The sequence below is a fragment of the Protopterus annectens genome, chromosome 2.part2 (assembly GCF_019279795.1).
Source record: "Protopterus annectens isolate FY-2018-M chromosome 2.part2, PAN1.0, whole genome shotgun sequence".
NCBI classification, from domain to species: domain Eukaryota; kingdom Metazoa; phylum Chordata; order Ceratodontiformes; family Protopteridae; genus Protopterus; species Protopterus annectens.
Window position 1 is genome coordinate 521,993,282 of NC_056730.1, and position 27,775 is coordinate 522,021,056.

At 44.5% G+C, this 27,775-nt stretch overlaps 1 protein-coding gene across 1 annotated transcript in view; it reads left to right on the forward strand.

Annotated features, from left to right (window-relative positions):
• The window catches only part of LOC122795693 (threonine--tRNA ligase 1, cytoplasmic-like), an 846,051-nt gene that overhangs the window by 240,008 nt on the left and 578,268 nt on the right, over window positions 1-27,775 (forward strand). Inside the window, exon 6 of the mRNA XM_044063990.1 lies at window positions 14,490-14,554. Within this exon, the coding sequence (XP_043919925.1) occupies window positions 14,490-14,554 (65 nt within the window). The remainder of the gene's footprint in view (window positions 1-14,489; window positions 14,555-27,775) is intronic.

The following is a 27,775-nucleotide window of genomic DNA, read 5'->3' on the forward strand; positions in this document are numbered from 1 at the left end:
CTTCTACATTGCCCACCTTATCATGAAGGGATTCTCATCTAGATCAAGGGAGGTCATAGTCTCCCTTTACTCATCACTCATCAGACCAATGATTGAGTACAATGCCCCATTGAATGTATCTGACCCGACACTTGCAGCAGCTGGAGAGGCCACAAAGTTCCTCACCAAAAGGATAAAGGGTCTCAAAAATCTGTCCTATGCTGCCCGACTGAAAGAACTCCAGCTCTATTCAGTCGCACGCTTGCTCAGAGGTGACCTTTGCCTAACATACAAGGCCATGTCAAACCCAGATTTGATGAATATGCTTCACCTCAAAAATCTAGATCCATCAGAGCCACAAGGGCGGAGACTTAAACCTTGACACGGCTATTAATAGGACGTGCTGGAGGGATAGATTCATCACCCAAAGACTCCCTATGCTGTGGAACAAAATCCCGGTACATGTGAGGCAGAGCACCTCGCTGGCCTTGTTCAAGAGAAATCTTGACCAATGGATGGGAGATCGCAGATATACCCCAGGGATTACCTCAGTGTCACTGCTCGACAGAGGCACAGAAAAATAATGGGTATAGTTCCCCATACTAAAGGGGTGGCCTAAGCCACAAAACGATGGGCTAGGCTTGTAAATGCCCTCGGGCAGATAGCCTAGTATGAACCTATGAACCTATGATAGTGGTGAGATAACCATGTCATACATTAATTGGCTTGTAGTGGTGTGGATATTAAATTCCTGTAGCTTGTATACAGTGATCACTGAAAGTGTTTTTGTACTCTAAATCAGCCACGCAGTGAACCTTCAGAGTTCATATCACAATTGTTCTATTTCTTTTCTTAGCTTACTCAGGGAGAGTAGGCAAGCATGTCAGCAGAGGAGTATGGTAAGCTGACAAGGAGACAGTTGGCTGAGATGTGCCAGGCTAAAGGACTGGTGCATGCCAACCTGACTAAATCAGACATGATTGAAGCTTTAGTCACAGCTGCATCAGAGAACAGCACCCAGGAAGGCAATCAGACTGGCCATGGAGATATACAACTCTAAGAAAATGGACAACTCAACCTTTCCACAGAGGACTTAAAAATCCATCTAAAGTTAGAGACTTGAGTTGGAGGCCAAGCATTTGGAAACAGAAGCAGATGATAGACTGAGGCATCTTGAGACTGAGGAAAATGAGAAACTGCAATGCCTGGACACTGAGGAGAGGCAGAGGCAACATGAAAAGGAGATGCTGACTCTTCGCCAGGGTCATGGAGGTAATGGGGAAGGGAATAACTGAACCCCAGAAGCAACAAAGGTCAGTAAATTACTTCCACAATTTACAGAGGGATAACATTTTGATAGTTTCAGTCATATGTTTGAGAGAGTATGTAAATAGTATTATGTTGACCAAGGGCTCCGGGTATGGTTCCTGACCCCCTTACTCCATGGTAAAGCTGTAACTGTTCTTTCCAAACTGTCTGACCATGACTGTTTAAATTATGATGTTGTAAAGAACTGTTTGCTAGAATTTTTTAAGTTAATACCTGAAGCTTATAGGAAAAGGTTTTGTGAGCATAAATGCAAGACAGATGAGTAGGTGTGAATATGTTGATATACTAAACACTTATTTTCATAGGTGGGTGAGTGGATGGTAGGTCACCACTTTTGAATGGCTGGTGAGGGAACAGGCCCTTAGCACTTTGCCGGAGCACATGAGGATCTAGTTAGCTGATAGACAATGCACTACTGTAGATGAGTTGGGGAAGAAGGGAGACCTGTACCAAACAAGCAGGTCATCATGGCATAGGAAAGGGACACACAGCGCTACTCATGGGTCTAAGGGAACCTATGGTGGGCAGCCCAGACTAACATAACAGAGTCAGTCAGTAGCAGGAGTAGCCACTAGTCTAGGTATACGTCCAGGGCCTAGGATTAAATGTTTTAAATGCAACCAGTGGGGCCATGTAGCATATAGATGCCTATGGAGGCAAGGTGGGGAACAAAAGGTTGTCTTGAGACAGCAAGGGTACCAAGCTACCACCCTGCAGATGTCCTGAGAGGGAATGATTTTGGTTATGCAGTACCGTGTGTTCATGCAGTTATGCGCAGTCAGGCTTGGAGACAAGCATGTGGGTCTGGTAGCCTGGGGGACACCCAGACAGACCGCACACTTGCAGCCTTGACTGGTAAGGTGGTTAGTTCAGGGAGGGAGCTACCCTGTAGCAGTGAGACTGCAGGTGAGCCACAGCTGCTTTTGGGTACTGATGTTCCCTTGGACAGAGTGACTGCAAGGGCAGAGGTGAGTAGTAGTACCCAGGCTGACAGTGAGGCACCGCTGTCTGAGGATACCAGACTTTCTGTGGAAGGAGAGCTGGGAAGGGTTATAAAGAGAGAGTTGAGACAAACTCCGCTCTCAGACCCTACATTACAAGGCCTGAAAAAGGTAGCTAGTGAGGCGACTGATTCTCAAGGGAAGGGGAATCTGTATACTGGGACATAGGGTTGCTGTATAGGGAGTGGACCCCTGAAGGAGGGCTAGTGGGTAAGAGAATACAGCAATTGGTAGTGCCCAGAGCTTACTGTCTGGTGCTTCTAGCCATAGCCCATGATATTTCCTTTGTAGGTCATATGGGCATAAAGCATACAAAGCAACATATTATGCAGAACTTCTATTGGCCTGGGATTTCCAGAGATGTAACAGGATACTGCAGGACCTGTGAGCAGTGCCAAAAAGGTAGGCAAGGCAGTAGACAATGTGAAGCCTCCTTTGATGCCTTTGTCTGTGATTGAGCCATTTCAGTGGGTAGCTATGGATATTGTGGGGCATCTGAGTACCCCAAGTTCCACAGGGGAAAATTATATCCTAGTGGTAGTAGATTATGCTACCAGATACCCTGAGGCAGTGGCTGTGTCCTCCATTGAGGCAGAAAAGGTGGCAAATGCTTTGTTAGAGGTTTTCAGCAGGATAGGCTTCCCAAAAGAAATACTGACTGACAGAGGTGCCAATTTCATGTCAGACCTGCTGGCTTGTCTGTGGAAGTACTGTGGGGTGAAGCATCTAAAGACAACCCCCTACCATCCCAGACTAATGGTCTTGTTGAGAGGTTAAACTCTACGCTCAGGACCATGCTACAGACATTTGCAGACAAGTTTAAGAGGGATTGGGACAACTATTTGCCCCATTTGTTTGCGTACAGAGAAGTTCCTCAGGAATCCACAGCTTTTCACCCTTTGAGTTGTATGGGCATAGGGTGAGGGGACCTCTAGATTTAATTTGAGATGAGTGGGAAGGTGAGTATGAATCCCACAAGGAGTCTGTTGTGGCATATGTCCTAAACCTCAGGACAAGGCTCCTGGAACTCATGGGCTTGGCCCAGGGGAACTTGGCAGAAGACCAACAGCAGAAAAAGGTCTGATATGACAGGAATGCTCGAGATAGAGAGTATGCTGTAGGGTAGCAGGTAATGGTTCTCATTCCTATCTGACACAACAAGCTGCAGGCAACTTGGGAGGGACCCTCCAAGGTGGTAAGGAAGGTCAGTGATGTTAACTACATGGCAGAGCTGCTAGGCAGGAGGTAGGGACACAAATTATACCATGTTAACATGATGAAACCTTACCATGATAAGGAGTGCAAGTATTGGCAATAGGAGGCGGGATGAATCTGTGGGTGATCTGTGGCTACAGGGAGCCAGCCAGCCATATCCCAAAGTACTATGGTGGAGCCTAGGGTTGCAGGCATATGATGGGATAGTGCAGCATGGTACTGGGGTCAGCAATGTCAAGGCAGCTGGAATCTCAAGGCAGAGAATGGGGTAAGGAATTCCCAGATAGGCTCAACCCCCTCAAACAACATTTCTCAAGGGTTACTTGAAAAACTAGCTTGAGTTCTCATGGGGGGCTTGTGTGTGACAAACCAAAATGCTGCCACCCAGGTACCTGGAATTTTGTAAATAATGGTGTCACTTGAAAGTATTGCTGTGATTTATATAGAAATGTGAAACTGCCAGCCCAGGTGTCTGGAATTTTGTAAATAATCATATGCCATTGGTGAATATTAATATGATCCACAGGCTTGTATTACAAATGTAAAAAAAGTATATGTTACATTGTAGAGTTTTATGATGTGCTATAAAGTTGGTTAAAAAAGCAAAGAGACAGTATGTCTAGAGCTAGAGGGTTTTCCTATTGTCTGGAAACAGAAATAATTACAGGTTTCAAAGGTAAAAGTATTTAACTGTTTTACAACTTCCAGTTCTAGGCAAGCTCCTGAGAGATAAGTATTTCTGAGACACAGGTGTTAAAGTTTAAAGTTTCTGTTAGCCTGGGAACTGAAGGCAGAGAGGACAAAGAATGATGTAATTTGAGATAACCCAGCAGCAATGTTTGATAGTAATTTAAGAACTATCTCAAAAAGTCTGTGCATTTTGTATCTTGTCTTTGGACCTGTAAACATCCATTTAGCACTTGCATTTGCCCGGCTGTGTAAGTAAGTTATTTAGAACATAATTTCTATTGGAGATAGGACTATAGGAATATCAGGCTAGATGTTTTCTGTATTTATGTGAGACTGTCCTGCAATATTGTTTTAAAATATTTCCTGTGATTCAGAACTCTGTTGTCACCAGGGTTGCCAGACGTCCCTATTTGGGCGGGACTGTCCTGAGATCAGCAGCCTGATCCCGAGTCCCGCCCCGCCGGTTTTTTTGATTGGCCCGTATACCTGGCATACAGGCCAATCAAAAATCGCTAAACACAGAGCTTCTTGTGTTCCGCATTAAACAGAAGTAGCTCTGTGTTTAATGATTTTTGATTGGCCTGTATACCGGTATATGGGCCAATCAAAAATCGCTAAACACTGAGCTACTTGAGTGCAGAACTGCAATGCATTAAACTTGCCGTGAAAGACTTTTTTTTTTTTTTTTTGTCGTCCCTACCTGGCTGGTTGGAAATCTGGCAACCCTGGTTGTCACTGTGTTGAGTTATTGAGAATTGTCTTGTGCTTTTATTAATTATTATTAAATATATTTAAACCTTTTAATTGTGGCTGGTTTGTTTAGAGGTATTTAAGCTCTTAGATTACTTGCATATGTATTTGGTGACACTGTATTAGGCCGCTCCTAAATAGCCCTAAAAGTTTGGTCACACTTACCATTTGGATAATAGTAACATTACACAGTAGAATTGGTCACCCTTTGGGAAGAGTCTTATAGTAGCTGATATAGAACTGGTTGGTGGCAGTGATATCTATCCTGTAGTCTGGGTAGAAGGGTGCATAGCTAGTAAACCTGTGCCAGCCTTCCTCAGGAGTGTCTGTGTGTTTGTATATAAATCACATTTAAGTGCATCTGTGTCACCTACTTGGGCAAGGACATGAAGCACTGGTTGGACAGAGAGGGCGTTGGAGGTTTTGGCTTGACCACTCGGCTGAGATCTTAACCCTGTAGCTGTGCCAGTAGGGAGTCTAATTAGGGATCTGGAGAGAGGGAGAAACCATCCCCAGACTGACTGTGATCTCTGTGTGCTCTTAAGGGAAATTGTGCTTTACTGTTTGTGTACTTGTCATCCTCCCAATGTGCATATCCCTCACTGGTGTTAGTGGTGAGGATTTAGGCTCCTTGATTACTGGGCCAGTGCAAGTGCAGGGGCATCACAGTAGCCAACAGTGTTAGAAAGATAGACAATCACAAGACCACATAAGAGTAGTCCATGTGCAACTTGGGTAGACTTCCTCCTAGGAAGGGAAGGGCGATTGTTTCACTGGTGATGACTTTGCAATTGGCCGACAGCATAAACCACTGGTTGCCAGAATCTGCTGCAAGAAGTGGTCCGAGAAGGCGTTAAGATCAACAGAGACCAGGCTGAAAACATGGAAGTTGACTGGAGAGAAAACACAACAATTTAAGGATTTACTCTGTGCTCTAGCACCTAAAGAAGAAGAGGGAATAGGTGGAGTTGAATAGGAATGGCAGCGCCTCAAAACAGCATGTGTGAGAACTACAGAACAGATATGCGGCTGAGCCAGGTATGGAAATAAGGTACATAAGGAAAGTTGGTGGCTGGTGGTGGAATGCAAAAGTGCAGGAAATAGTCAGAAGAAAGCAGCAGTGCAGGAAAAAGTGGGAGATAAAAAAAAAAAGACGGACCAGACTAGGAAGAACTACTGGTTGGCTAACAAAGAGGCTAAAAAAGGAGTTGCAGTAGCAAAGTACAAGGCATTAGAAGCTCTCTACCAGTTTCTGGAAAGTTATTCAGTAGATGGAACAAAGAAACTATATCAGATTGCAAGACAAAGACAGAAAGATAACGAAGATATTCAGACACCCGTCAAAAGGGATGCAAGCAACAACCTGCTCACCAGTCCACAGAACATCAAAGGCAGATGGAAGGAGTACTTCCAGCAGTGTCTGAAGAAAATCCCACAGATGCTGTATTGCCCCAGACATAGCCTATGATGAGAGAAGAGGAGGAGGCCACCATAGAATAAGTAAAAACAGCACTAAGGAAAATGAAGGTCAGGGAAAGCAGTAGGCTCAGCTGAGGTCACAGCAGGTATGATAAAGATGTTGGGTGAGATAGGGAAGAAATGGCTTCTGAGGATACTCATAGCAGTATGGAGAGAAAGGCATATCCCAGATGGTTGGAGAATGAGCATGCAATTTCCAGTGTTCAAGAACAGAGGGAACATTCACAACTGTGGGCAGTACAGAGGTATAAAACTCCTGTCATATTGCATCAAAGTCCCGGAGACGTTGATTGATAACTGAATACGCAGAGTAGTAGAAAGTAAGATGGGAGATGAGCCGTTTGAATTCAAATCAGGATGCAACACAACTGACCCAGTGTTGGCAATGAGACAGCTACTTGATGAGAAGAAGCTAGAAATGAGGAAAGAGTCCAACTTGGGTATTCCTAGACTTTGAGAAAGCATATGACAAAGTCCCAAGAAAGCTGATTTGGGCAGTTCTGCGGTGGTTTGAAGTCCCAGTAACATTGGTAGAATTTTAGTGCAAGCTATGTACAAGGGCCCGTGGACTCAAGTACAAGCAGTGTTTGATCTCACAGAAGGGTTCCCAGTGGGAATGGGTGTGCATGGGTTCAGCTCTGAGCCAATTGTTGTTCATACTGATGATAGACTACATTAGCAAACATGTTGGAGGGTACAGATCAACAAAGTTGCTATATGCAGACAGTGTAGCATTACAAGCAGACTGAGCAAGAACTTCAGCAAATGAATGATAGAGGAATGGAATACAAAACTGAAGGCACATGAGATGAAACTGAGCATTGATGACAGTTGTAATGGCAGCAAATGGGGGTAAAAAAGAAGATGAGAATTGAGATAGAAGGGAAAATAGTTATGCTGGTTAACAGCCTCAAGTATGTAGGAAGGGTGGTTGAGGATCAGAGAAGTCTGAATGAGGAGGTCAAAGCTAGAATCAGAGGAGCTGCAGCCAACTGGTACAGAGTGTGAGGTCTAATGTATGACAAATGCAAAAGTAGCTGAAACGTAACATACAGTGGTGCAACCAGTACTACTGATGTTCTTCATTCCACATTGCTGCAGTCCTAACCATTGGGTAGTCCGCTGTCCAGTCGGCCCGAATACCAAAGTATATGGCTGACGTCGGTCAAGGCGCATTAGACTGATGTCAGGACGTCAGGGTACTAATGCGCATGACCGACGTCATATCCTCAGTCTTTTTTGCCGCATGGTCCGATGCAGAAGCAGTTTTGCGAGTGCAGGTTGGCGTTCTGAAATTTTCTGAAGTCGGAGTTTCAGACCGAATCAAAGTTGGCTAAGTACCCGTTGGGGAACATTTTGGTTTTCTTGGCTCAGTATTTAACCGGATGTCAGAAAAAGTGAAGAACTGTATTTCTTGTGGGAAACAGATACCTCATAGGGATTACCATACTTTGTGTATACCTTGTTTAGGGCCTGAGCACGACATTGTTGGATGCCGCTCTTGTGCTAGATTTAACAAACGCACTATTAAGAGAAGGTTAGACTGTGCCAGGTTAGTGTTTGGGAAGCGTTGTAATTATAAAATGCCATCGGATGCTCCGACGCCCGCTTCGTCCAAAAAGCGCAAGGACAAAGCAGCAAAGCCTAGGGTTGAAGAACCGGCAGTCCCGGACGTCGGTTCTTTAGAAGACTCAGTGGAGCCAGAAGTTTTGCCAGGAGTTTCTGTGGAGTCTCAGGCAGAGACTTTACTGTTACAGGATGTGCCCTCTCAGGAGGTAGGCCAGGCTGAGGGGCTTCTCAGGTAACTGTTCTTCCCTCTCTTCCTAAGGTAGTTAGAGCCTCTCCTTCTGTTTCCAAGACTTCTTTGAGAGGTAGGCCAAGTTTAGCTTCAGTGGGGGCTTCTCCTAGCACTTCAGGTTCTGTGCCTAAGAAACATATGCTTAAAATGGCAGAGGATTTGATTACTATGATTAGAGGTTCTATGCCCCCTCCTGATAAGAGGCCTAGGGTGGAGCCTGAGTTTGAGAGTTTTGAACAGTGTTCAGAGGCTTCTGAGTCTTCGGCTGAAGACTTGCAGGAGTATCCTCATTATTCTGATTCTGATGTGGATGATTCCACTCCTTCAGCTTCTCCTCCTGAGGATTTTTCATTTTCAGAGACTCTGCATTCCATGAGGGAGCATTTTAAATGGGAAGGCCAAGATTTCTCTGATTCCAGGAAGAGGCTTAGGGAATTCTTGTTTTTACCCCAGCATAGGCCCTTAGCTATACCTCCTGTGTTGAATGTGGTGGAAGATGTTTTTGCAGAGGCTTCCCTGAACCCTGATTCTTTGCCTCCTGCCCTGTTAAACCTGATAGGTACTATAGGGTGCCTGAAGCTCATAAGTATCTTTTTAAGAGTCCTAGGGCAGACCCAGAAATTGTTTCTCAGGGGCCTAAGGGTGTTAAGGCCTCGGTTGTTAAAAATCCTGTTCCCTCTGATAAAGAGGCAAGGGCTTTGGATAGATGGGGAAAGAAAGTGTATACTTCTTCCACTTTAGCCATGAGGCGTTGAATTGTCAGTTTCACATGCTAAAATATCAAAATTATCTCCTTTCACAATTGAAATCTAAGGTGGATGCTCTGGCGGAAGGTATTGAGTGTAAAGAGTTGCTGGATTTAGTTCATGTGTCTGAACAAGTGGGTAAGCATTCTTTGCAATGTGGTTTTGATGCTGTGCAGGCCTCCTCGAGGGTGGCTGCCACTGGTTCTGTTCTTCGCAGGCACGCTTGGTTGAGGGATCAGAATTTAGCTGAGCATGTTAAGACAAGGATTTTGGATGCTCCTTTACAGTCTGATGTGTTGTTTGGTTCGCCTGTGGAAGCAGTTTTAAAGAAAATGGAGGACAAGGCTAAATCTATGTAGACTGTTAAAGATTTTTTGCAGGTGCAGCCTCCAAAGTTTAGCAGAAATTGGCCTACTAAAGGATGGACATATCCTGCTTATGATTCCCAGTCTAGGGGTAGGTCTAGACGTGGTAGGGGCAGAGCTCAAGGTTCTTTTAGGCCTAGAACAGGGAGTTCTCCTGCTCAGACTTCTGGTGAGGGCAGGGGTCAGTCCTTTCGTAAACAGACCCAATGACCTGCCTTTTCAGCTGCCAGTACATTCTCGTCTGGCAGCTCCTTTGGGAGGAAGACTGTCTCTTTTCAAAGAAAATTGGGATTTAATTACTCAAGACAGATGGGTTTTGGATATCATTCACCACGGTTACAGGTTTTATTTCCATACCTTGCCCCTTTCAAAGGCATGCCAGCCGTTCCTCCTCCACAAAGGAAAGAGGCTCACAAGCAAATTTCTCTGTTACTCCAAATAGGGGCCATTCAGCCAGTCCCTGTACCAGAAAGGGGCCTAGGATTTTATTCTCGCCTGTTCCTAGTACCAAAGAAGGGGAACACGTGGAGACCAATTTTGGATTTATCTATCCTCAACACTTATCTGGACATTCCCAAGTTCAAAATGTTGGCGTTACAACAGCTTTTACCTCTGCTGGGCAAAGATCACTGGATGGTAACTTTAGATCTCAAGGAAGCTTACCTTCATGTGCCTATAAGACTAAGTTGCAGAAAGTATCTGCGCTTTGGAGGTGGCAGTTCTCATTATCAGTTCTCTGCATTGCCCTTTGGCTTATCTACTGCCCAGAGTATTCACAAAGGTTCTGGCTCAGTGATAGCTTACTTCAGGCTAAAAGGAATTCAAATCTATCCTTATTTGGACGACTGCCTGATTCTGGCTCAAGAAAAGGAAGACCTTCTACAGCATTTGGAATATGTCATAGCAGTGCTAAGATGCCTAGGGTATCCTGTGAGCGAAATAAAGTCCAGTCTAGTACCCTCTCAAGACATGTGCTTTCTGGGTGTGAGACTGAATACAGCAGCCCAGATGGCCTTTTTAACCCCGGACAAACAAAAGAATCTTTCCAGTTACTTCCATCAATTATCTCTTCAGTCGTGGCTGACTGCAAGGACAGTCCTTCAAGCCTTAGGGTTCATGGCATCTTGTATTCTGGTGCTTCCCAATGCCAAACTGCATATGAGGAAGCTGCAATGGTATCTCAAAAATGTATGGACACAGCACTGCCAGGATTTGGACACTGTCATTCAAATAATACCTTGCATTCAAAAAGAATTTTTGTGGTGGGCTCAGGAATGTCACCTAAACAAGGGACTCTCTGTGACCCGGCCAGAGGCGAGTCAGATTTTAACGACAGATGCCTCGGACATTGCTTGGGGAGCTCATCTAAATGGAAAGTGGATACAAGACAAGTGGCCTGCCAGACTTCAGCATCTACATATCAACATGAAGGAGATGTTAGCAGTCCAGTTTGCATTAATGGCTTTCAAGGAGTTCCTTCTTCCTGGGCAGGTGTTGATTCTAACAGACAACACAACTGTCATGTGGTACATCAACAAACAAGGGGGAACACATTCTTATCCTCTATGCAGGCAAGCAATGATTTTATGGGAAACTGCGCTCAGCTTGCAACTAACTCTTCAGGCAAGGTTTCTGCCGGGAGCACAGAACTCCTTAGCAGATGTGTTAAGCAGACAAATCATGGATCCCCACGAGTGGAAACTGGATATTCATGTATTTCAGAAATTGACAGTGTCATGGGGAACTCCAGACATAGATCTGTTCGCTTCTCCACTAAACCACCAGCTGCCAAAGTTTTGCACAAAGGGGTTTCATCACACAGCTTGGAAAGTGGATGCTCTTTCTTTCAGTTGGAAAAATCTTCATGTGTATGCCTTTCCACCTCTGCCTCTTCTTCCAAATGTGCTCCTAAAGGTCAGACAAGACAAGCCAAGGATGATTTTAATAGCTCCAGATTGGCCTCGGCAACACTGGTACCCACTACTAAGGAGTCTGGTAAGGAAGCCTCCATGGCCTTTGCCTTTGATTCCACATCTGTTATCTCAGAAGGACGGTCACCTGCTCAATGTCAAGCTTCACTCTCTTCATCTAACAGCCTGGCATATTCTGTTCTGAAACACAGCAGGTCTCAACTTCCTCAACAAGTTTTAAATGTGATTATGGAAGCCAGAAGACCTAGTACAAGGAAAGTGTACGCAGAAAAATGGAAGAGATTTTTATTTTGGAGTGCAGCAAAGAATTTGGAGATTTCTGAGCCTAATTTGAGTGTGGCTCTTCAATATCTTACTGAGTTATTGGACAAAGGTTTGTCCTTCTCTTCCATTAAGATTCATGCTGCAGCAATTTCAGCTCACTATGATTGTGACCCACCATTGTTTTTGCATCCTTTGTTCAAGCAGTTTCTTAGAGGGGCAAAGAATATAAGACCCCCACGTAGAGCTCCTACTCCTGCTTGGGATCTCAATTTTGTGTTGGAAAAACTTACTCTACAACCTTTTGAGCCTGCGGCTACTGCTGAATTGAAATACTTGTCATGGAAGACTGCTTTCTTGTTGGCTATTACTTCTGCAAGAAGGGTTTCTGAGTTGCAGGCCCTTATGGCAGTAGAGCCCTTTTTGATTTTCCATAAGGATAGGGTATCATTACGTACTAATCCTTCCTTTATGCCTAAGGTGGTTTCTAGTGTGGCTTTAAACCAAACTATTCATTTGCCTACTTTCTATGCAGATCCCCAAAATAAGGGGGAAAAGATTTTGCACACTTTAGATGTACATAGGCAGTTGCGTTATTATTTAAGCAGGACTAAGGATTTCAGGCAGTCTCAGCAGTTGTTTGTTTCTTTTGCTTTGAGTTCTCAGGGCAAGCCTGTGTAAGCAAACTATTTCTAAGTGGATTGGGTTTTGCATTTCATTTTGTTATTCCCATCATGGCAAGGAGATTCCAGCTGGGATTAGGCCTCATTCAACTAGGGCTACTGCCACTTCAACAGCATTTCTAAGGGGGGTGGCAACTAAGGATATTTTGGAGGCAGCTACTTGGAGTTCAGTGCATACTTTCTCTAAGCATTACCATCTTCCTCTCTACTCTAAATCTAGGGCTGGTTTTGCCACAGCTATTTTGCAAGGCATGTTGACAGCTCCTGCTTCCTTATGATTTGCCAGCCTCCCTTACCTCTGCTTTGGGATTCTACCCAATGGTTAGGACTGCAGCAATGTGGAATGAAGAACATAGTACAGTTTTGTACCTACCATAAATGTAGATGTTCGAGGATCCACATTGCTGCAGTCAATTACCTCCCTTCTTCCCCTCTGTGTTTAGGGGTGGTGGTGTGGGTTAGGATATACTCTTGTACATTTGTATATATTGTATATATGTTTGGTGCAGGGTTTTTTGGGTTTGGGCCTTGTCTTTTTAGGGTCTTCTGACATCTGGGGCAAGAAAAGACTGAGGATATGACGTCGGTCATGCGCATTAGTACCCTGACGTCCTGACATCAGTCTAATGCGCCTTGACCGACGTCAGCCATATACTTTGGTATTCGGGCCGACTGGACAGCGGACTACCCAATGGTTAGGACTGCAGCAATGTGGATCCTCGAACATCTACATTTATGGTAGGTACAAAACTGTACTTTTGTTTGTGTCTTTCGGCTTTTCCCGGTTAGGGGTTGCCACAGCGGAGCTCCGGTCCGCTAATTATTGGCAGTGGATTTTTACGTATCGGGTTACCAGCCCTGATGCACAACCTTCAACGAAGGCATGCCTCATTCACGTATGCCTCCACAAAGAAGACGCTCTAGCTGAGAATCGAACGGGACAACGTCAGAGAAACCTGGGCAGTAAATGCAGAGAACTGAGGAAATTTGAGGTGATGGAGATGAAGTGCCTGATATGGGTGGTACGATGCACACTGTGGGACAGATAAAGAAATGAGGACATAAGAACAGAAGCCAAAGTTGCAGTAAAGGTCAAAGAGAACAGATTACAGTGGTTTGGGCAATTGTGCAGAAAAACAGAAGACAATCTGGTGAAGAAGATTTGGGACAGACAGAAGGCAAGAAGAAACAAGCGCATCCAGCAAAGAAGTGGGTGAATTGTATGAGAGAAAATCTGTGATAGTCAGGTGTGTGTGTCAAAGAAGGTAGGGGCGTGGCACTGAATAGAGAGAGATGGTGGTAGTCGATATAACATCCACCATGTAGAAAATGTGAAAAAAAGGTTTGCTGCTGATGGTAGGAATGTTGGCTTAGTACATTGTGTTTCTGACCACTGAAAGTAATAAGATGCTGTGGGAAAGATAATTTATAGAGATGTATTGTGGATCATAGTATAAAATAATTGGAAAACAAAAAGTCATATACAAAAAAAATTACTGCAATAGACCTGGTATTTGGCCTCCACTAGGAGCTAATACTTTGCATGTTGATTCAGTGACCCACGCAGTACCAGAATAGATTTGCCTAGTATTTTGATAAATATTTATACAAAATGCACTGTTGTGGAATACAGGTAAGGAATATAGTGAGCAAAATTAATAATTTTTTATGTAGACATTCTCACAAGAAGACAGTGTCTTGGATATTGCCTCAGTTTTTACTGCATGCATTTGATTCAAGTTTTCTTGTAATAACTTTAACTGTTTCATTCCTAGTTCAACTAAACATGCTAATTTCATTAATTTCTTGTTCATTTATACAGAAGTCACACAGGCTGGCCATTGTTATTTTACAGGCTTGTGTACATATCCGTATATTTTAAACTTGCAAAATATTTGATTAAGTTGTGTAAAATGATCAATATTGTCAATTGATTAATTTCACTTCAGCAGAGTATTTCAGTTTCTCTTTTCTTTCACATCCTTCATCTTTTACAACATGCATTATAACTATCACAAATATGTTTAAATATTGAATCTGTTTGTAAAACTGTTGCCTCAACCATTGTTTGTATAACAGTTGCCTACACTGCATCACAGATATCGTGGGAAAGATATGTTTGCGAAAGGCTAGAGTTAACCCTTGTGGAATACCACTATTGTGGTTAAGTAGGTTTGTATTTATTGCTGAATTTGTTGTGTCCCATGGTATAAAATTAGGCTGCTTAAGGATTAACCTTGTTTTGAATATTTTTGTTTTTAGTATAACAAATTCAAATGCCGTATCTTGAATGAGAAAGTTGACACTCCAACTACAACCATATACAGGTAATAGATTATTTAAAAAAAGTTTTTTTTTATTTGAAATCTGTATAAGGGATAATGAATGTGTTGCAGAAGGTGTCTAATTTAAGTACAGAGTTCTAGCACAGAATTTTTTTTCCCAATGTTCCTTCTCCAATAATAGGGCCATTGTTTTGATAACATTTTGCAAGAGTTATAAACTAAATGAAAATAAGAACATTCAAGGGTAACCAACAGTTCTGAATATGAAAGAGTTTATGGGTCCTTGTTTTACTGCTAAACTGAATATTTTTGCACAAATTTTAAATCACTTTTGACCATTCTTAGAATGAGAATATAACCAATATTTTAAGAAATTTTCAAGAAGGGGCAGTGGATGAATAAAACAACTTCCCTGAATAAAGTAGTTCAATCTCAAAAGCAGGAATGCCAGTCATGAATGCAGGAAACGAGCATAACTCTGTTATTATAAGGGGCATTATTAAAAATGGGCAAACTAGGAGACCCAAGATGATGTCCTCCCATTTCACTGTTGCAGTATTCTTGCCAATAGACATACATTGCCAAGGGTGGCCCGGCGTCTGGACAGTATACCAAAGCCTATAGGTAGCTTTAAGATGCACCATACATCACATGTATGCTCTTTGTGTAGCATAGAGCATAAAGGTGATGTCTGGACGTACCATCCTCAGAATTTCTTTGCCGCCAGTCCAAACGCCATCTCTTGATCATTGGTCTGAACACCCATTCCATTGCTGGTTCGCCAAGTCATTGCAGACAAGTTCCCCATTGAGGTTTTTTGTATCTTATCTTTCCTTTTAAATTTTGTTGCTTATGGGTTTTCATATCATCCAAGAAGGCAATGCCGAAATGCCAGTGTGGGAGACAAATTCTCCATAAAGACTGTCATGAGCAGTGCTTGTTTTGCCTCTGTGCTTCCCATGACCATATGTCCTGCTCAATCTGTGAGGCCTTTGTTCCCAAGACCCTCCATAGTAGTTGTTCTTTGGCTTTGTATCTGGAGAATCAGCACCTTAAGCTTTTAGCTAAAGACACAATAGAAGGAACTTCCTGCTCAGAGGGGCAGCGATCCGTGAAGAAGGTGGACAAGAAATCTAGGCTGGTTTCTTCTGCTGTGCAGCCTCCACTGGACATTTCTCCAGAGGCGAGTGAAAGCCCAGAGGTTCACTCCGCTTCATTGTTGGATTCTTCAGCCATGACCATTTTGGAGGCCAGCGGAGATCCGACCTTAGGCACTTCCTTGGAGTCCTTTCAGACCTCTGCATTGTACACTCGGGGGGAACCACTGCTGATTATTTTCAAGGGGCCTAGGGGTATTCTGCAAATTTTAGTCATAGAGGAAGTCCCTACTACCATTATTGAATGCTGTCTGGGATCGGAGCCATCTACATTTCATAAGGCGGACATCCTCTTAAAGAAAAAGCAGAAAACTAATTATATTACTCCAGTTCCTATGGATCCACAGAGTGAATGGCAAAATTTCACTTAGGGGTTGTTTAAGGAAACAGGATTCCCCTGAGGAGATGGATTCAGATGAGGAATCCCTTGCCTGCTCCTCTCAGATTCCCCCTTCCTTTAGATTATGGGTCTGAGGGAGAGGAATCTACTGGTCCTGATACTCTTTTTGAGGAAAATTCTTTTGGGGACACGATCTCTTGAATGATGGAGTTTTTTAAATGGGATTGTGCTTGGGTTTCTAAGGAACAGAAAAGGTATTATGAGTTCCTGCAGATGGATTCTGCCAGACCTTCTGCTGTCCCTCCTATTTTGGCTGCCTTTCCTAATGCCTGTAGGGCTCCTGCCTCCCAGCCCCCTGCCCCCAAGAAACCTGATAGGTTTTATAGGGTGCCTAAAGACTATAAATGTTTTCATAAGTGCCCTTCTGCTTGACCCTTTGGTGATGTCTGTGGCTTCTGACAAGCCATCTCAATTGCTACCTTCTCCTAAGTTACTACCTTCCAATAAAGATAGGGCAGTCCGTTATCAGACCTATATGTCCAGGTACATGTTGCCTGTTCTTTCCCAGGCCTCTCAGATAATTTTGATTTTCCTGACTCTGAAGGGAAGACTTCTGCTCTTTCCCTGTTAGGGACTTCCTCCCAGGTGGCTCGTCATTCCATCAAATGCAGTTATGATGCAGCAGATGCTTCCTCTAGGACTGCTGCTGCTTTTGGGTCAGTGATGAGGAGATATTCTTGGCTTCAGCTTCAGGCTTTCCCTGATGATATTAAGGCTAAGTTGATGGATGCTCCTATGGATAATAAACACTTGTTTGGTGAAGTTGCTGCCGCTTTGTTTAAGTCTCTTCAGGATAAGGGCAAGACTTTACAGGAACGTAACCATTTTTTGTTTCTCCTGTCCCCACGTTTCAGAGAAATTACCCCTATGCCAGCCTTGACTCATAAGCAATCTCACTCTTCCCCCAAAGGGCAAGAAAGGTAGGAACCGGGCTCCTCCTACTAAAGCTACTCCGACTTCTGTGCCCCAGAAGTCTCCTTCTCCTGATAAACCAGGTGCTGACTATACTATTCTTCCCAGCCACATTCCTCTCTCTCTTCGTCTTTCTCTGTCTCTCCCTGTTTGGTTAAAGATTACTCAGGTCTCATGGGTTCTGTTCATTATCCTCCAAGAGTATTTAATGAACTAGAAATATCTTCTTCCCCCTTTCATGGGAACTCTTCAGCCTCCTCAGGAATAACTGTCCTTTTTTCCAGGAGTGCTTCTGGATGTCTTGACTCAGAGTACTATTCAGGAAGTTCCAGTTTCCCAAAAGGGAAGGGGCGTTTACTCCAGAATGTTCCTTGTACCCAGGAAAGAGTTTATTTATGTACTTATTTATTTAACATTTATTTACCGGGAAACTCTGACTTGGAACGAGCCAATTTTCAGTGGAGGCCCAGGGAGAAATGCTTCAGATGCATGTCTTTGTGATGTGGGAGGAAACCCACACAAACTCAGGGAGGACATGCATACTCCACACAGAAGGCACCCCGGACGAGAATCAAATTGGAGAACCTGTTGCTGTGAGGTGACAACGCTAACCACTGCACCACCGCACTGTCCAGTTTTAGACCTGCCTCATCTAAATACATTTCTAAATTACCTCCTGTTTCAGGCATCCTCTCCAGAGACTTTGTTGCAAAGTCTGCATTTTGCAATCTCCCTTTTGCAGAGCCTGGGGTTCACTATAAATTTCAAAAAGTCCTTTTCTGACTCCTTCTTAGGATCATGTTTTTCTGAGGTGCAGGATCCAGACTTTTCCTATGCTGGCATCTCTACCTTCTCCCAAGGCCCAACTCTCATTTCCTTTTTTCAGTCCCTTCTTCCTCTGTAACTGCAAGGGAATTTCTGAGAATTTCTGAGAGCTGTGGGGTTCATGGTTTCCACCATCACTATGCTGCCTTTTGCCAAACTCCATATGAGAAAACTTCAGTGGTTTCTAAAGTCAGTTTGGCTTCAGCATTCTCATCCCTTCAATTTTTTTTAGTTCCTGTTCGTTCATGTCTCAAGCAGGAACTTCAGTGGTAGATTCAGCAGTTGATTCTCAGTCCAGGGCTTCCCCTTCATTCAGTTGTTCTCTTTCAGGAGCTGTTCACAGATGCCACAGACATGGGATGGGGAGCAGCTTTGACTCCCAAAAGGTGCAGGGATTCTGATTGTCTCATCAACAGAAAAAACACATCAACATCAAGGAGATGAGAGCTCCTCTGCTGGCTCTTAAGGTTTTTCATCCTCTTTTCTCCCCAGGACCTCTCAAGGTGTTTACAGACAGTACAACAGTGATGTGGTATGTCAACAAACAGGGAGGACAAGGTGTTATCTTCTTTGTCGGATGGCAATCCTAGTGTGGGATCTAGCTGTCCGGTTCCAAGTGACTCTTCAGGCAGTGTACTTTTCTTCAGATCAAGATATTGTGGCAGCCTCTCTGAGCAGGTCCATAACTCAATCCCATGAGTGGATGCTTCACAAGGATGTGTTTCTGGCCATTGTCCACCATTGGGGTACTCCTTAAGTGGATCTTTTTGCCTCCCCTCTGAACAGACACCTCCCTCTATTTTGTGCCAGAGTCCAAGGTCCTCTGGTTTGGAAGGTGGACACCCTCTCTTTTTCTTGGAAGGGGATGTTTCTTTATGCTTTACCTCCTATTCCCCTCATTCCAAAAGTCTGATTCAAAATACAACAGGATGCTCCCAAAATCTTGTTGGTGACCCCCTTTTGGCCGAGACAGCATGGGATGTTTTTCATGTTTCACTGTTGCAGTCATCACTTGTAGTTATCCCTGCTGGGTAGCCCTCAGTCGGCCCGAATACCAGAGTTGAGCTTTTCCCTTGCGTCAGCTGCTGTCACCTGTGGACTGACGTCAGGTCATCAGTGGTATAAAGGAGAGCAGCCAGCACCATTACATCAGTCTTTTTTGCTGTGGAGCCCAAAGCAAAAGCAGTTTGCGTGTGTGCCAGTCAATCGTTGCCAGAGTAGAAGTTGAATCTGAAAATGACTAAAGCTAAGTACCCCATTGGGGACCTTTTTCTTGCACTAACCGATGTCTGAAAAAGTAAATAATTGTCTCTGCTGTAAAAAAACAAATACCACACAGAGACTTCCATGCCTTGTTCGTTACTTGTCTAGGTCCAGATCACGACATTCCCCCATTGTTGGTTCTGCGCACTTTTCAATTCAAGGACTATTTGCCATAGAGCTGAATTTGTAGCCAGGCATGTCCAAAGTAGTTCCTCACATTACGAAATGGTATCCGTCGGTCAGCAGTCTGTGGATATTCCCAGAAAATGAAAAGGTAAAGAAAGGGACAGACCACACAAACTTAAGCCTTCAGATGACCCATCCCAGAAGCAAGTCGTCAGTTCTCAGGAATTCAGTGAGCCATATTCGCAGCCCCTGATGCCCGACTCATTTCCTTCGCAGGCCTCTACCAAGACCCTTTCAGAATCCGGTATGCTGCCAGGGAATGTTTCATCATCCGATCCCTTGGTTGTCTCTGCTTCAGTTGGGTCTGGAGCTGCTACACAGCCACCAGCTTCCGAGGAGGTTCTTTGCACAACTGAGTCAAGGCAAAAAACGATGTCTTCACCTCCGACTACCGCATCCCAATGACAAACTGATTTACTAAGGTCTAAAAGCAAGACCACCCCAAAGAAAACATTCTCTAGTTGCCATCTTACTCCTCCACTGCCTCAGACACAGTTACTGAAAATGGCTGAGGTCCTCATCACTTTCATCAGGGGTAGCCATATCACTCCTTCTAAAAGAAAGAGGGATACTTCCCCTGAAGTTCACAAAGAGCTGGATTCTTAAATTTCAGACTACCTTGATTCAGATGAGGAACACCAATGAGAACCTCTCGGCTACTTTCAGGATTCTGATCCAGAAGAATCTATTCCTTCCTGTCCACTCTAAACCCCTTCCTAGATGTCCCAAAATTCAAAATGCTAACTCTTCAAAAACTTTTACCAATGCTGGGCAAAAATGCATGGCTAGCCACCCTAGACCTAAAGGATGCCTACCTTCATATACCTATAATACCTATACTTCAGAGCAGGTTCACAACACTTTCAGTTCTCTGTGTTACACTTTGGCTTATCTACGGCTCCTAGGGTCTTCACAAAATGCCTGGCCCCAATGGTTCCCTTCTGCAGACAGCAAAATATCCAGATTTACCCTTATCTGGATGACTGCCTAATCCAGACAGACAACAAAGAGAAGTTACTACAGGACCTGCTCTTTGTGCAAACAACCCTAACCTCTCTAGGGTTCACTATCAAGAGGAAAAAATCAAACCTAATCCCCTCCAGGCAGATCACCTTCTTGGGCGCACTCCTGTACACAGCTTCCCAAACAGCCTTCCTCTCACCAGAAAAACAATGCTTTCTGCCAAATTACTTATTCCGTTTAGCGCTCAGAAAAAACTCACAGCAAGGAAAATGAGGCAAGCACTGGGTTACATGTCATCCTGCATTCTGATGATTCCCCTGGCCAAGCTGCACATGAGGAAACTCCAGTGGTATCTAAAGAATCTTTGGTGCCAACACTCTCAATCTGTGGAGACCTCTCCCCCTCATTCCATGCATAAGGAACGAGTTTCTTTGGTGGCTAGAGGCCTGCACTCAGAACAAGGGCCTTCCCTTCACCTGCCTTCCTCAAGGCCAGACTATCACCACAGGCGCCTCAGACCTAGCTTGGGGTGCTCATTTAGTCACCTGGTGCACCCAAGGCTCTTGGGACCTCAGGCATCTTCACTGGCACATCAACTTAAAGGAAACGATGGCAGTTCACAAGGCTATCACATCCTTCAAAGACTACCAAAAATCAGGAGTCCTCCTCATAAAAACAGAAAATACCACAGTCATTTGGTACATCAACAAGCAGGGGGGGGGGGGCACACTCCTACCCTCTCTGCCGACTAGCAGTGAGCCTCTGGCAGACAGCCTCCTCTATGGGGCCTACACCTGATAGCCCAGTACATCCCAGAGGTAAGCAACACTCTAGCAGACCATCTAAGCAGAAACTACTTAGACCCCCACGAGTAGAAACTGCAAAAGGGGATATTTATCCAAATCACCCAGGCCTGGGGGACACCAGAGGTGGATCTCTTTGCCTCACAACACAACAATCAGCTGCACAAATTCTGCACCAGGGAGTTACACCCCCTAGCTTGGAAAGTGGATGCTCTCTCATTTCAATGGACCAATCTCTTTATTTATGCGTCCCCCATCCCCCCCCCCCCCCCGCCCGTACTTCCAAGAGTACTGCTCAGAATAAGGCAGGAAGGACCAAATGCCATCCTTATAACACCAGATTGGCCCAGGCAACATTGGTACCCCTTGCTGCTCAGCCTGACCAAGGAGCTTTACAGGCCCCTGGCTTTAACTACAGACCTCCTGACACAAGCCAGAGGGGAGATTCTGCATCAAAACCTGCACACTCTCAAACTTTCAGCATGGCTCATCTCCCAGGGACCGGTGATAACCCACAGTTGGGCAAGCAGGTCCTAGACATTATTAAGGAAGCCAGAGGGCCCAGCACCAGGAAATCTTACTCAGAGAAATGGAAAAGATTCAGCTGTTGGTGCCTATCAAAAGGTCACAGCAGCTCCCAGCCGTCCCTACCACTTATTCTGGACTACCTAGCAGAGCTGCTTAACAAGGGCCTCTCCTTTTCCTCCATTAAAATCCACCCTCAGCCATTTCATTACACTTTCATGCTGAACAGCCTGTCTTCTCTCACCCTTTGATTAAGCAATTCCTCAGAGGTGTATCTAACATTAGGCCTCCTAGAAGAGCACCCATTCCAGCCTAGGATCTGAACTATGTCTTAGAAAAACTGACATTGCCTACCTTCGAACCAGCTGCATCTGCAGACCTAAAACACCTTTCCTGGAAGACTGCTTTCCTCTTGGCTATTACTTTGGCTGGGAGGGTGTCAGAACTTCAAGCACTCATGGCCACTGAACCCTTCCTTATCTTCCATGCAGACAGGGTGTCTGTCAGGACTAATCCCTCATTCATGCCAAAGGTAGTATCAGATGTGACCCTAAACCAGGCTATACATCACCCCACCTTTTTTTCCAAACCCTCAGAATAAAGGGGAGAGAATTCTGCACACACTGGATGTACAAAGACATTTAAGATACTAACTGGATAGAACAAAGTCCATTAGGAAGACTGATCAACTGTTGGTTGGCTTCGCCCCAGGGAAAGGGAGGAAGCTTATCTCCAAACAGACCATTTCAAAATGGATATCTCACTGCATACATTTCTGCTACACTTTTCATGGAAAAGCTCCTCCTAAATCTATCAGAAAACTTTCCACTAGGGCAGCCTCTACTTCCACTGCCTTCCTTAGAGGAGTACCCACCAGGGACATCCTGGAAGCTGCCATTTAGCCCTCAGTCCACACCTTCACCAAACACTACCACCTGCCTCTGTTCTCCAGGGCTCGCACAAGCTTTGCTCTGCAGTCCTGCAAGACATGCTAGCTCAATCCTAGGAATTTCATACTTCCATCCTCCCCTTACTCAGCTTTGGGAATCCTCCCACAAGTGATGACTGCAACAGTGAAACTTGAAGAATATAGTACAGCTGTATACACTTACCATAAATGTAGGTGTTCGAGTGTATTCATTGTTGCAGTCCTATTTTTCCTCCCACCTTACCCCTTAATCTTATCTTGTCATTCGTGTGGCCTTGGGCCACCAGGGGCTCTTTATAACATTTCCTTCAAGGGGCTCCTACAGGTTAGGGTAATAAAAACTAATGTAATTGCTGCGGCTGCTCTCCTTTATACCACTGACAACCTGATGTCAGTCCACAGGTGACAGCAGCTGGTGCAGGGAAAAGCTTGACTTTGGTATTCGGGCCGACCGAGGGCTACCCAGCAGGGATAACCCACAAGTGATGACTGCAACAGTGAATACACTCGAACATCTACATTTATGGTAAGTGTACACAACTGTACTTTCCCTGTTCTTCTTTATTTAGCCAAGGGCAATAATCACAAGTAACCTTACAGGGTGGACCTACTCACACAAGGCAAGGGATCTCTCATCCATCCCCACATCTCCACTCTTCAACTGACACTGTGAGTGACAGGATTTTGATTCCTCATAGACTTTTTTCCTGAGGGCATGCTTAAGGTCCTGCAGGAAGCCAGAAAACCCAATGTTAGGAAATCCTACTTCTGTAAATGGAAGAGGTTTTCTCACTGGTGTCTTTCTCGTAACCTGGATCCACTTTTTGTGGATGTTCCTTTGTCTCTCTGTTATTTGTGTGAACTGCTTAATGCTGGGTTTGGCTGTTTCTTCTGTTAGGGCCCACTTATCAGTTATTTCTGCTTGCCTGCCTTTATCTTCTCCTTTAGCTTCTAGATTTGAAGCTAAGCAGTTCCTTGAAGGCATCTTTCATATTAGGCCTCCCAAGAAGCCTGTTTCTCCACCCTTGGATCTTAATTTTGTTTTAGAAAAATTGACCAAGTCTTCTTTTTGAGCCTGAAGCATCAGCTTCCTTAGAGCATTGCTCTTGGAAGACTGTACTTTTGTTAGCCCTTACTTCTACCAGATGGGTGTCTGAGCTTCAAGCCTTTATGGCTTGTCCTCCTTTTTTGGTGTTTCATAAGGGCAGGTGTCCCTTCGTACAAATCCTCCTTTTATGCCCAAGGTGGTGAATGAGTTGTCTCTTAATCAGGCTATTCATTTGCCCACTTTTTTCTTTCTCTACAATATGCCAGTGAGAAGGTTCTGCACACATTGGATGTGCATTGACAACTCAGATTTTATTTGGATAAGACTAAGACTTTTCATAAATCTGATCGGCTCTGTTTCCTTTCATCCTAGGTCCTTAGGTTTGGCTGCGTCCAAGCAAGCTGTTTCTTCTTGGATTTCTAAAGCCATTTATTTTTGTTATTCCTGTCATGGGTAAGAGCATTCCTTATTCTGTTAAGGATCATTCTACTAGAGCTGTGGCTTCTTCTGGTGCTTTTTTTTCAAGGATTTGGATACTAACTCTATTCTTGAGGCAACTACCTGGACTTCTATGCATACCTTTACCAAGCACTACAACTTTGATGGAATTTCTGGAGCTAGAGCTGGTTTTGCTAGGACCATCCTTCATGGCTTCCTAGAGAGCTCTGCTGGTCCTTCCTCCTCCCTCTCTTCTTTCTGATCTTTGGCACTCTCCCTATTGTAATGCATACTGCAACAGTGAAATGGAAGGACATAGTACAATTGTGTAAAATCTTTACCATAACAGTAGATGTCCATCTTTTCACTGTTGCAGTATTCACTCCCTCCACCCCCCGGTCTGTTTCTTTTCTGGATGTACTGATTTCCTCTCTACTCCTTGGACTGGCATTCCTACTGGGACTCTCAGTTCTGAGTATGGTACATCTGGCCTCACCTTTATGCCCTATGCTACACAAGGAGTATATGTGTGATACAGCCTATCTTAAAGCAACCTAAAGGTTTTGTTTTACTGGCCAAACATCTGGCCACCCTCAGCAGGGGATAAGTTTCAAAGCAAACAATGTGCCTTGGAGGTGCTTTAGGATTAGATTGTGGCTTCCAGGGATGCCCCTTTTATTTGGATACATTCTGGAGGAGTGCTGGCCCAAACAGAAAATATTTGCTTGACTAATTTAACACAATTCCCTTCTTCCAAAAGTTTAGACGGTTCTATCAGTCTGAGATTTTTCCTTCTGGTATGATCTTCCATTTCTCTCAAATGAGCTTCCAGATGCTGCTGTTTCACTTCCACTGCACCTAATCTAGCCTCATGTTCTGTTTCATTGTATAGGAGCTAAATATCATCTTATTGCAAGTTCATTGTTTGAGATATGGATAGTTAAGTTCTCCATTTTGACCACATAAGCTTACAGAGTTGTCTTTACCTGCTTAATTTCTTGCAAAATTATCAAGAAGGAGATTGATTGATGCTGGTCTGATGAATCCTCTGGCTGATCACTGGGTCAGGACGTTTCTAGGGGAATAACGGAACCAAACCTCTGAACTGAAATTGGTATGTAGAGTTTTTGATGGTTCTTCTTGACTTTTTTTTATCAATAAGGTAAACTGTAGTGTCAGTTTTGAAATATTGAGCCGAGCCATCAGTTCATAAGGAGTTTATGTGGAGAAATCTAATTTTAACTCTGTAAGAGCAGGATCAGCCAAAGAGAGATGTTTACTGCTTGGATGGCATACCATAAATCTGAATTCAAGGTTTCTTGACAAACAGGGCTTCAGAATCCTAGAGCTCCTCTGTATCTTTGTGGAATAGTGCCTCCTTTATGTGAACTAAGGTGGTACTTGGGATATTGCATCTGCATGAGTTCAGAATGGATCTCAGGAACATTATCACTGGGAGTCATGGTATTACCTCCCATGGGTCAGCCTTTGTTGATGATGATATGTGATCTTACAGGCACCATTCTTCTGCTGCGGTCAGCAGGGAGGCTGATTCCTGGAGTCATCCCATGGTAAATTGGACTGTGACTGTCTTCTTATAAGGCACATTTTTTCTGTGGTCACAAGCAGGGGCTGAGCTTTGCCTGAGGCCAGCCCCTTCACAACTGGACAAAACTTTGACTTAAATGGGTGACAGGACTGGCAGGAATGTATATTTTGCAATTTTGGGGCTTGGGAGCCTCAACCGTATATCTCACTTAAATTCCAGGCTATATTGGTGGATGGGGCCTTGGACCTTCTGGAGACTTTTCCCCTGAGTCAGAGCTAATGGAAGATTTGCCCTGCCTAGGATGGCAAACATGGAATGTGCCTGCATCATTGGGTTTTGTTGCATTCATTCAGCTGCTGCTAGATTCTCCCATTGACAGGAGTGGCTTTTTCAGGTAGGGGTTTCAGTCCCTGTTTTATGACTTCTTGGCTGCTAGGTAACTACTTGTCTTGCTAAGGGCCCATTTTCCCACAGGTAACCTTCCCTCTGTCTAATCTAGAATGAAGAGCAGGTTCTGCATGATGCCCTAGACACAGAGCAAAGTGTCCCACACTTGTCCTCCCTCAACAAATGAGTGACACAATGGTCTCTTGTACACTCCCTAGATCCACTCCCTATTCTGTTTGAGATTATAGTGAGGCAGCTCCTTTGCACTCCTGGAGATGAGCTGCCTTAGTGAGCCCCCTGCTGCTTCCACAGCATATCACTCCTCTGCAGGGAACTGCGGGGATCAGGCCCCAGGTTGCTTTACTCCGTGAGCAAGTAGAGGCTACTTAACTATTCAGGAATACTAGGAATAGCATCTCATCTCTCTTCCTGACTTGTTAGCCAAGAACTTCAGGCACATGGTGGGAATGTTTGGGAGACGTGTTTCTCCCAGTGTTTGGGTGAGCTATATCCATGGGGTGGGACCAGGGTTGCCAGATGTCCCTTTTTGAGAGGTACTGTCCCAGGATCAGTAGCCCAATCCTGAGTGCCGGACTGCTGGTTAAATCCTGGTGAAACGGCATCTGCTTTTTTTTTTTTTTTTTATTGGCCCATGTACCGGTTCATATGTTCATAGGATGATACTAGAATATTGGCCCGGAGGCTCTTATAAGCCTAGCCAAAAATTTTTCTCATGTTCCCTCAAAGTCCGTACCTATTTCCCCTGTCCAGTAGGGACACAGGTGGGATCCCAGGGGTGTATTTTCTGTTTCCCATCCAGTCGTCCAGATTCCTCTTAAAGAGGGCTAGAGAGGTGCTCTGCTTCACATGGAGAGGGAGCCTATTCCACAAGTGGGGGAGTCTTTGAGACACAAATCTATCCTGCCAACAAGTTCTATTAATGTCACAGACCAGGTTAAGATCTTGCATGCGGGATGCTGGAGTGGAGTTTGTCTTACAGATGTGCAGCAACTCCATCAAGGCTGGGTCTGAAATGGCCTTGTATGCCAGACACGGGTCACTTCTGAGCAGTCCGTTAAGATGTGGCTACTGCCAGATTCAAACCATCAACACCATCACCCTTGCTAATGCTCCCAGCCTACTTAGCCACATAGCCAATCAAAAAGTCGCAAAGCAGAGCCACTTCTGTTTAATGCGGAACTGCCTGATGTTCAGCATTGAACAGAAGAGGCTCCACTGTGCGATCTTTTGATTGGCTGGTATACCGGCATACGGGCCAATCAAAAATCACAAAATGGAGCTGCTACTAATTCTTCTTTTGGCTTTTCCTGGGTAGGGGTCGCCACAGTGGATCACCTGTCCGCTCATGATTGGCAGTGGAGTTTTACAGTGTCGAGTTGCCAGCCCCGGCGCCCAACCTTCCACAGAAGGTACACGCATGCACGCACTCACATGTAGGGCCAATTTAGAGTATCCAGTCCACCTACAGCATGTCTTTGGGATTTGGGAGAAAACCGAAGCACCCGGAGGAAACCCACGTGACCACAGGGAGGACATGCAGACTCAGCACAGAAGGCACCCCAGCCGAGGATCGAACCGGAGAACCTCTTGCTGTGAGGCGGCAATGCTAACTGCTGCACCACCGTGGCCGCCCAAAATGGAGCGACTTCTGTTTAATGCAAATCCACCTGATGTACCGCATAAAAGATTTTTTTTTTTTTTTTTTTTTTTTTTTTTAATGGTCTTCATGTAGCATTGACTACTGAGGCCCTTCTTAGTTTCTTGTTAGCAGTCTTTAGGAATGTAACATTTCTAGTAGTTGTCTTTGCTCTCGATATTGTAATCTTTTCTTAGTACCATTTGTATCTTTAGTTACCCA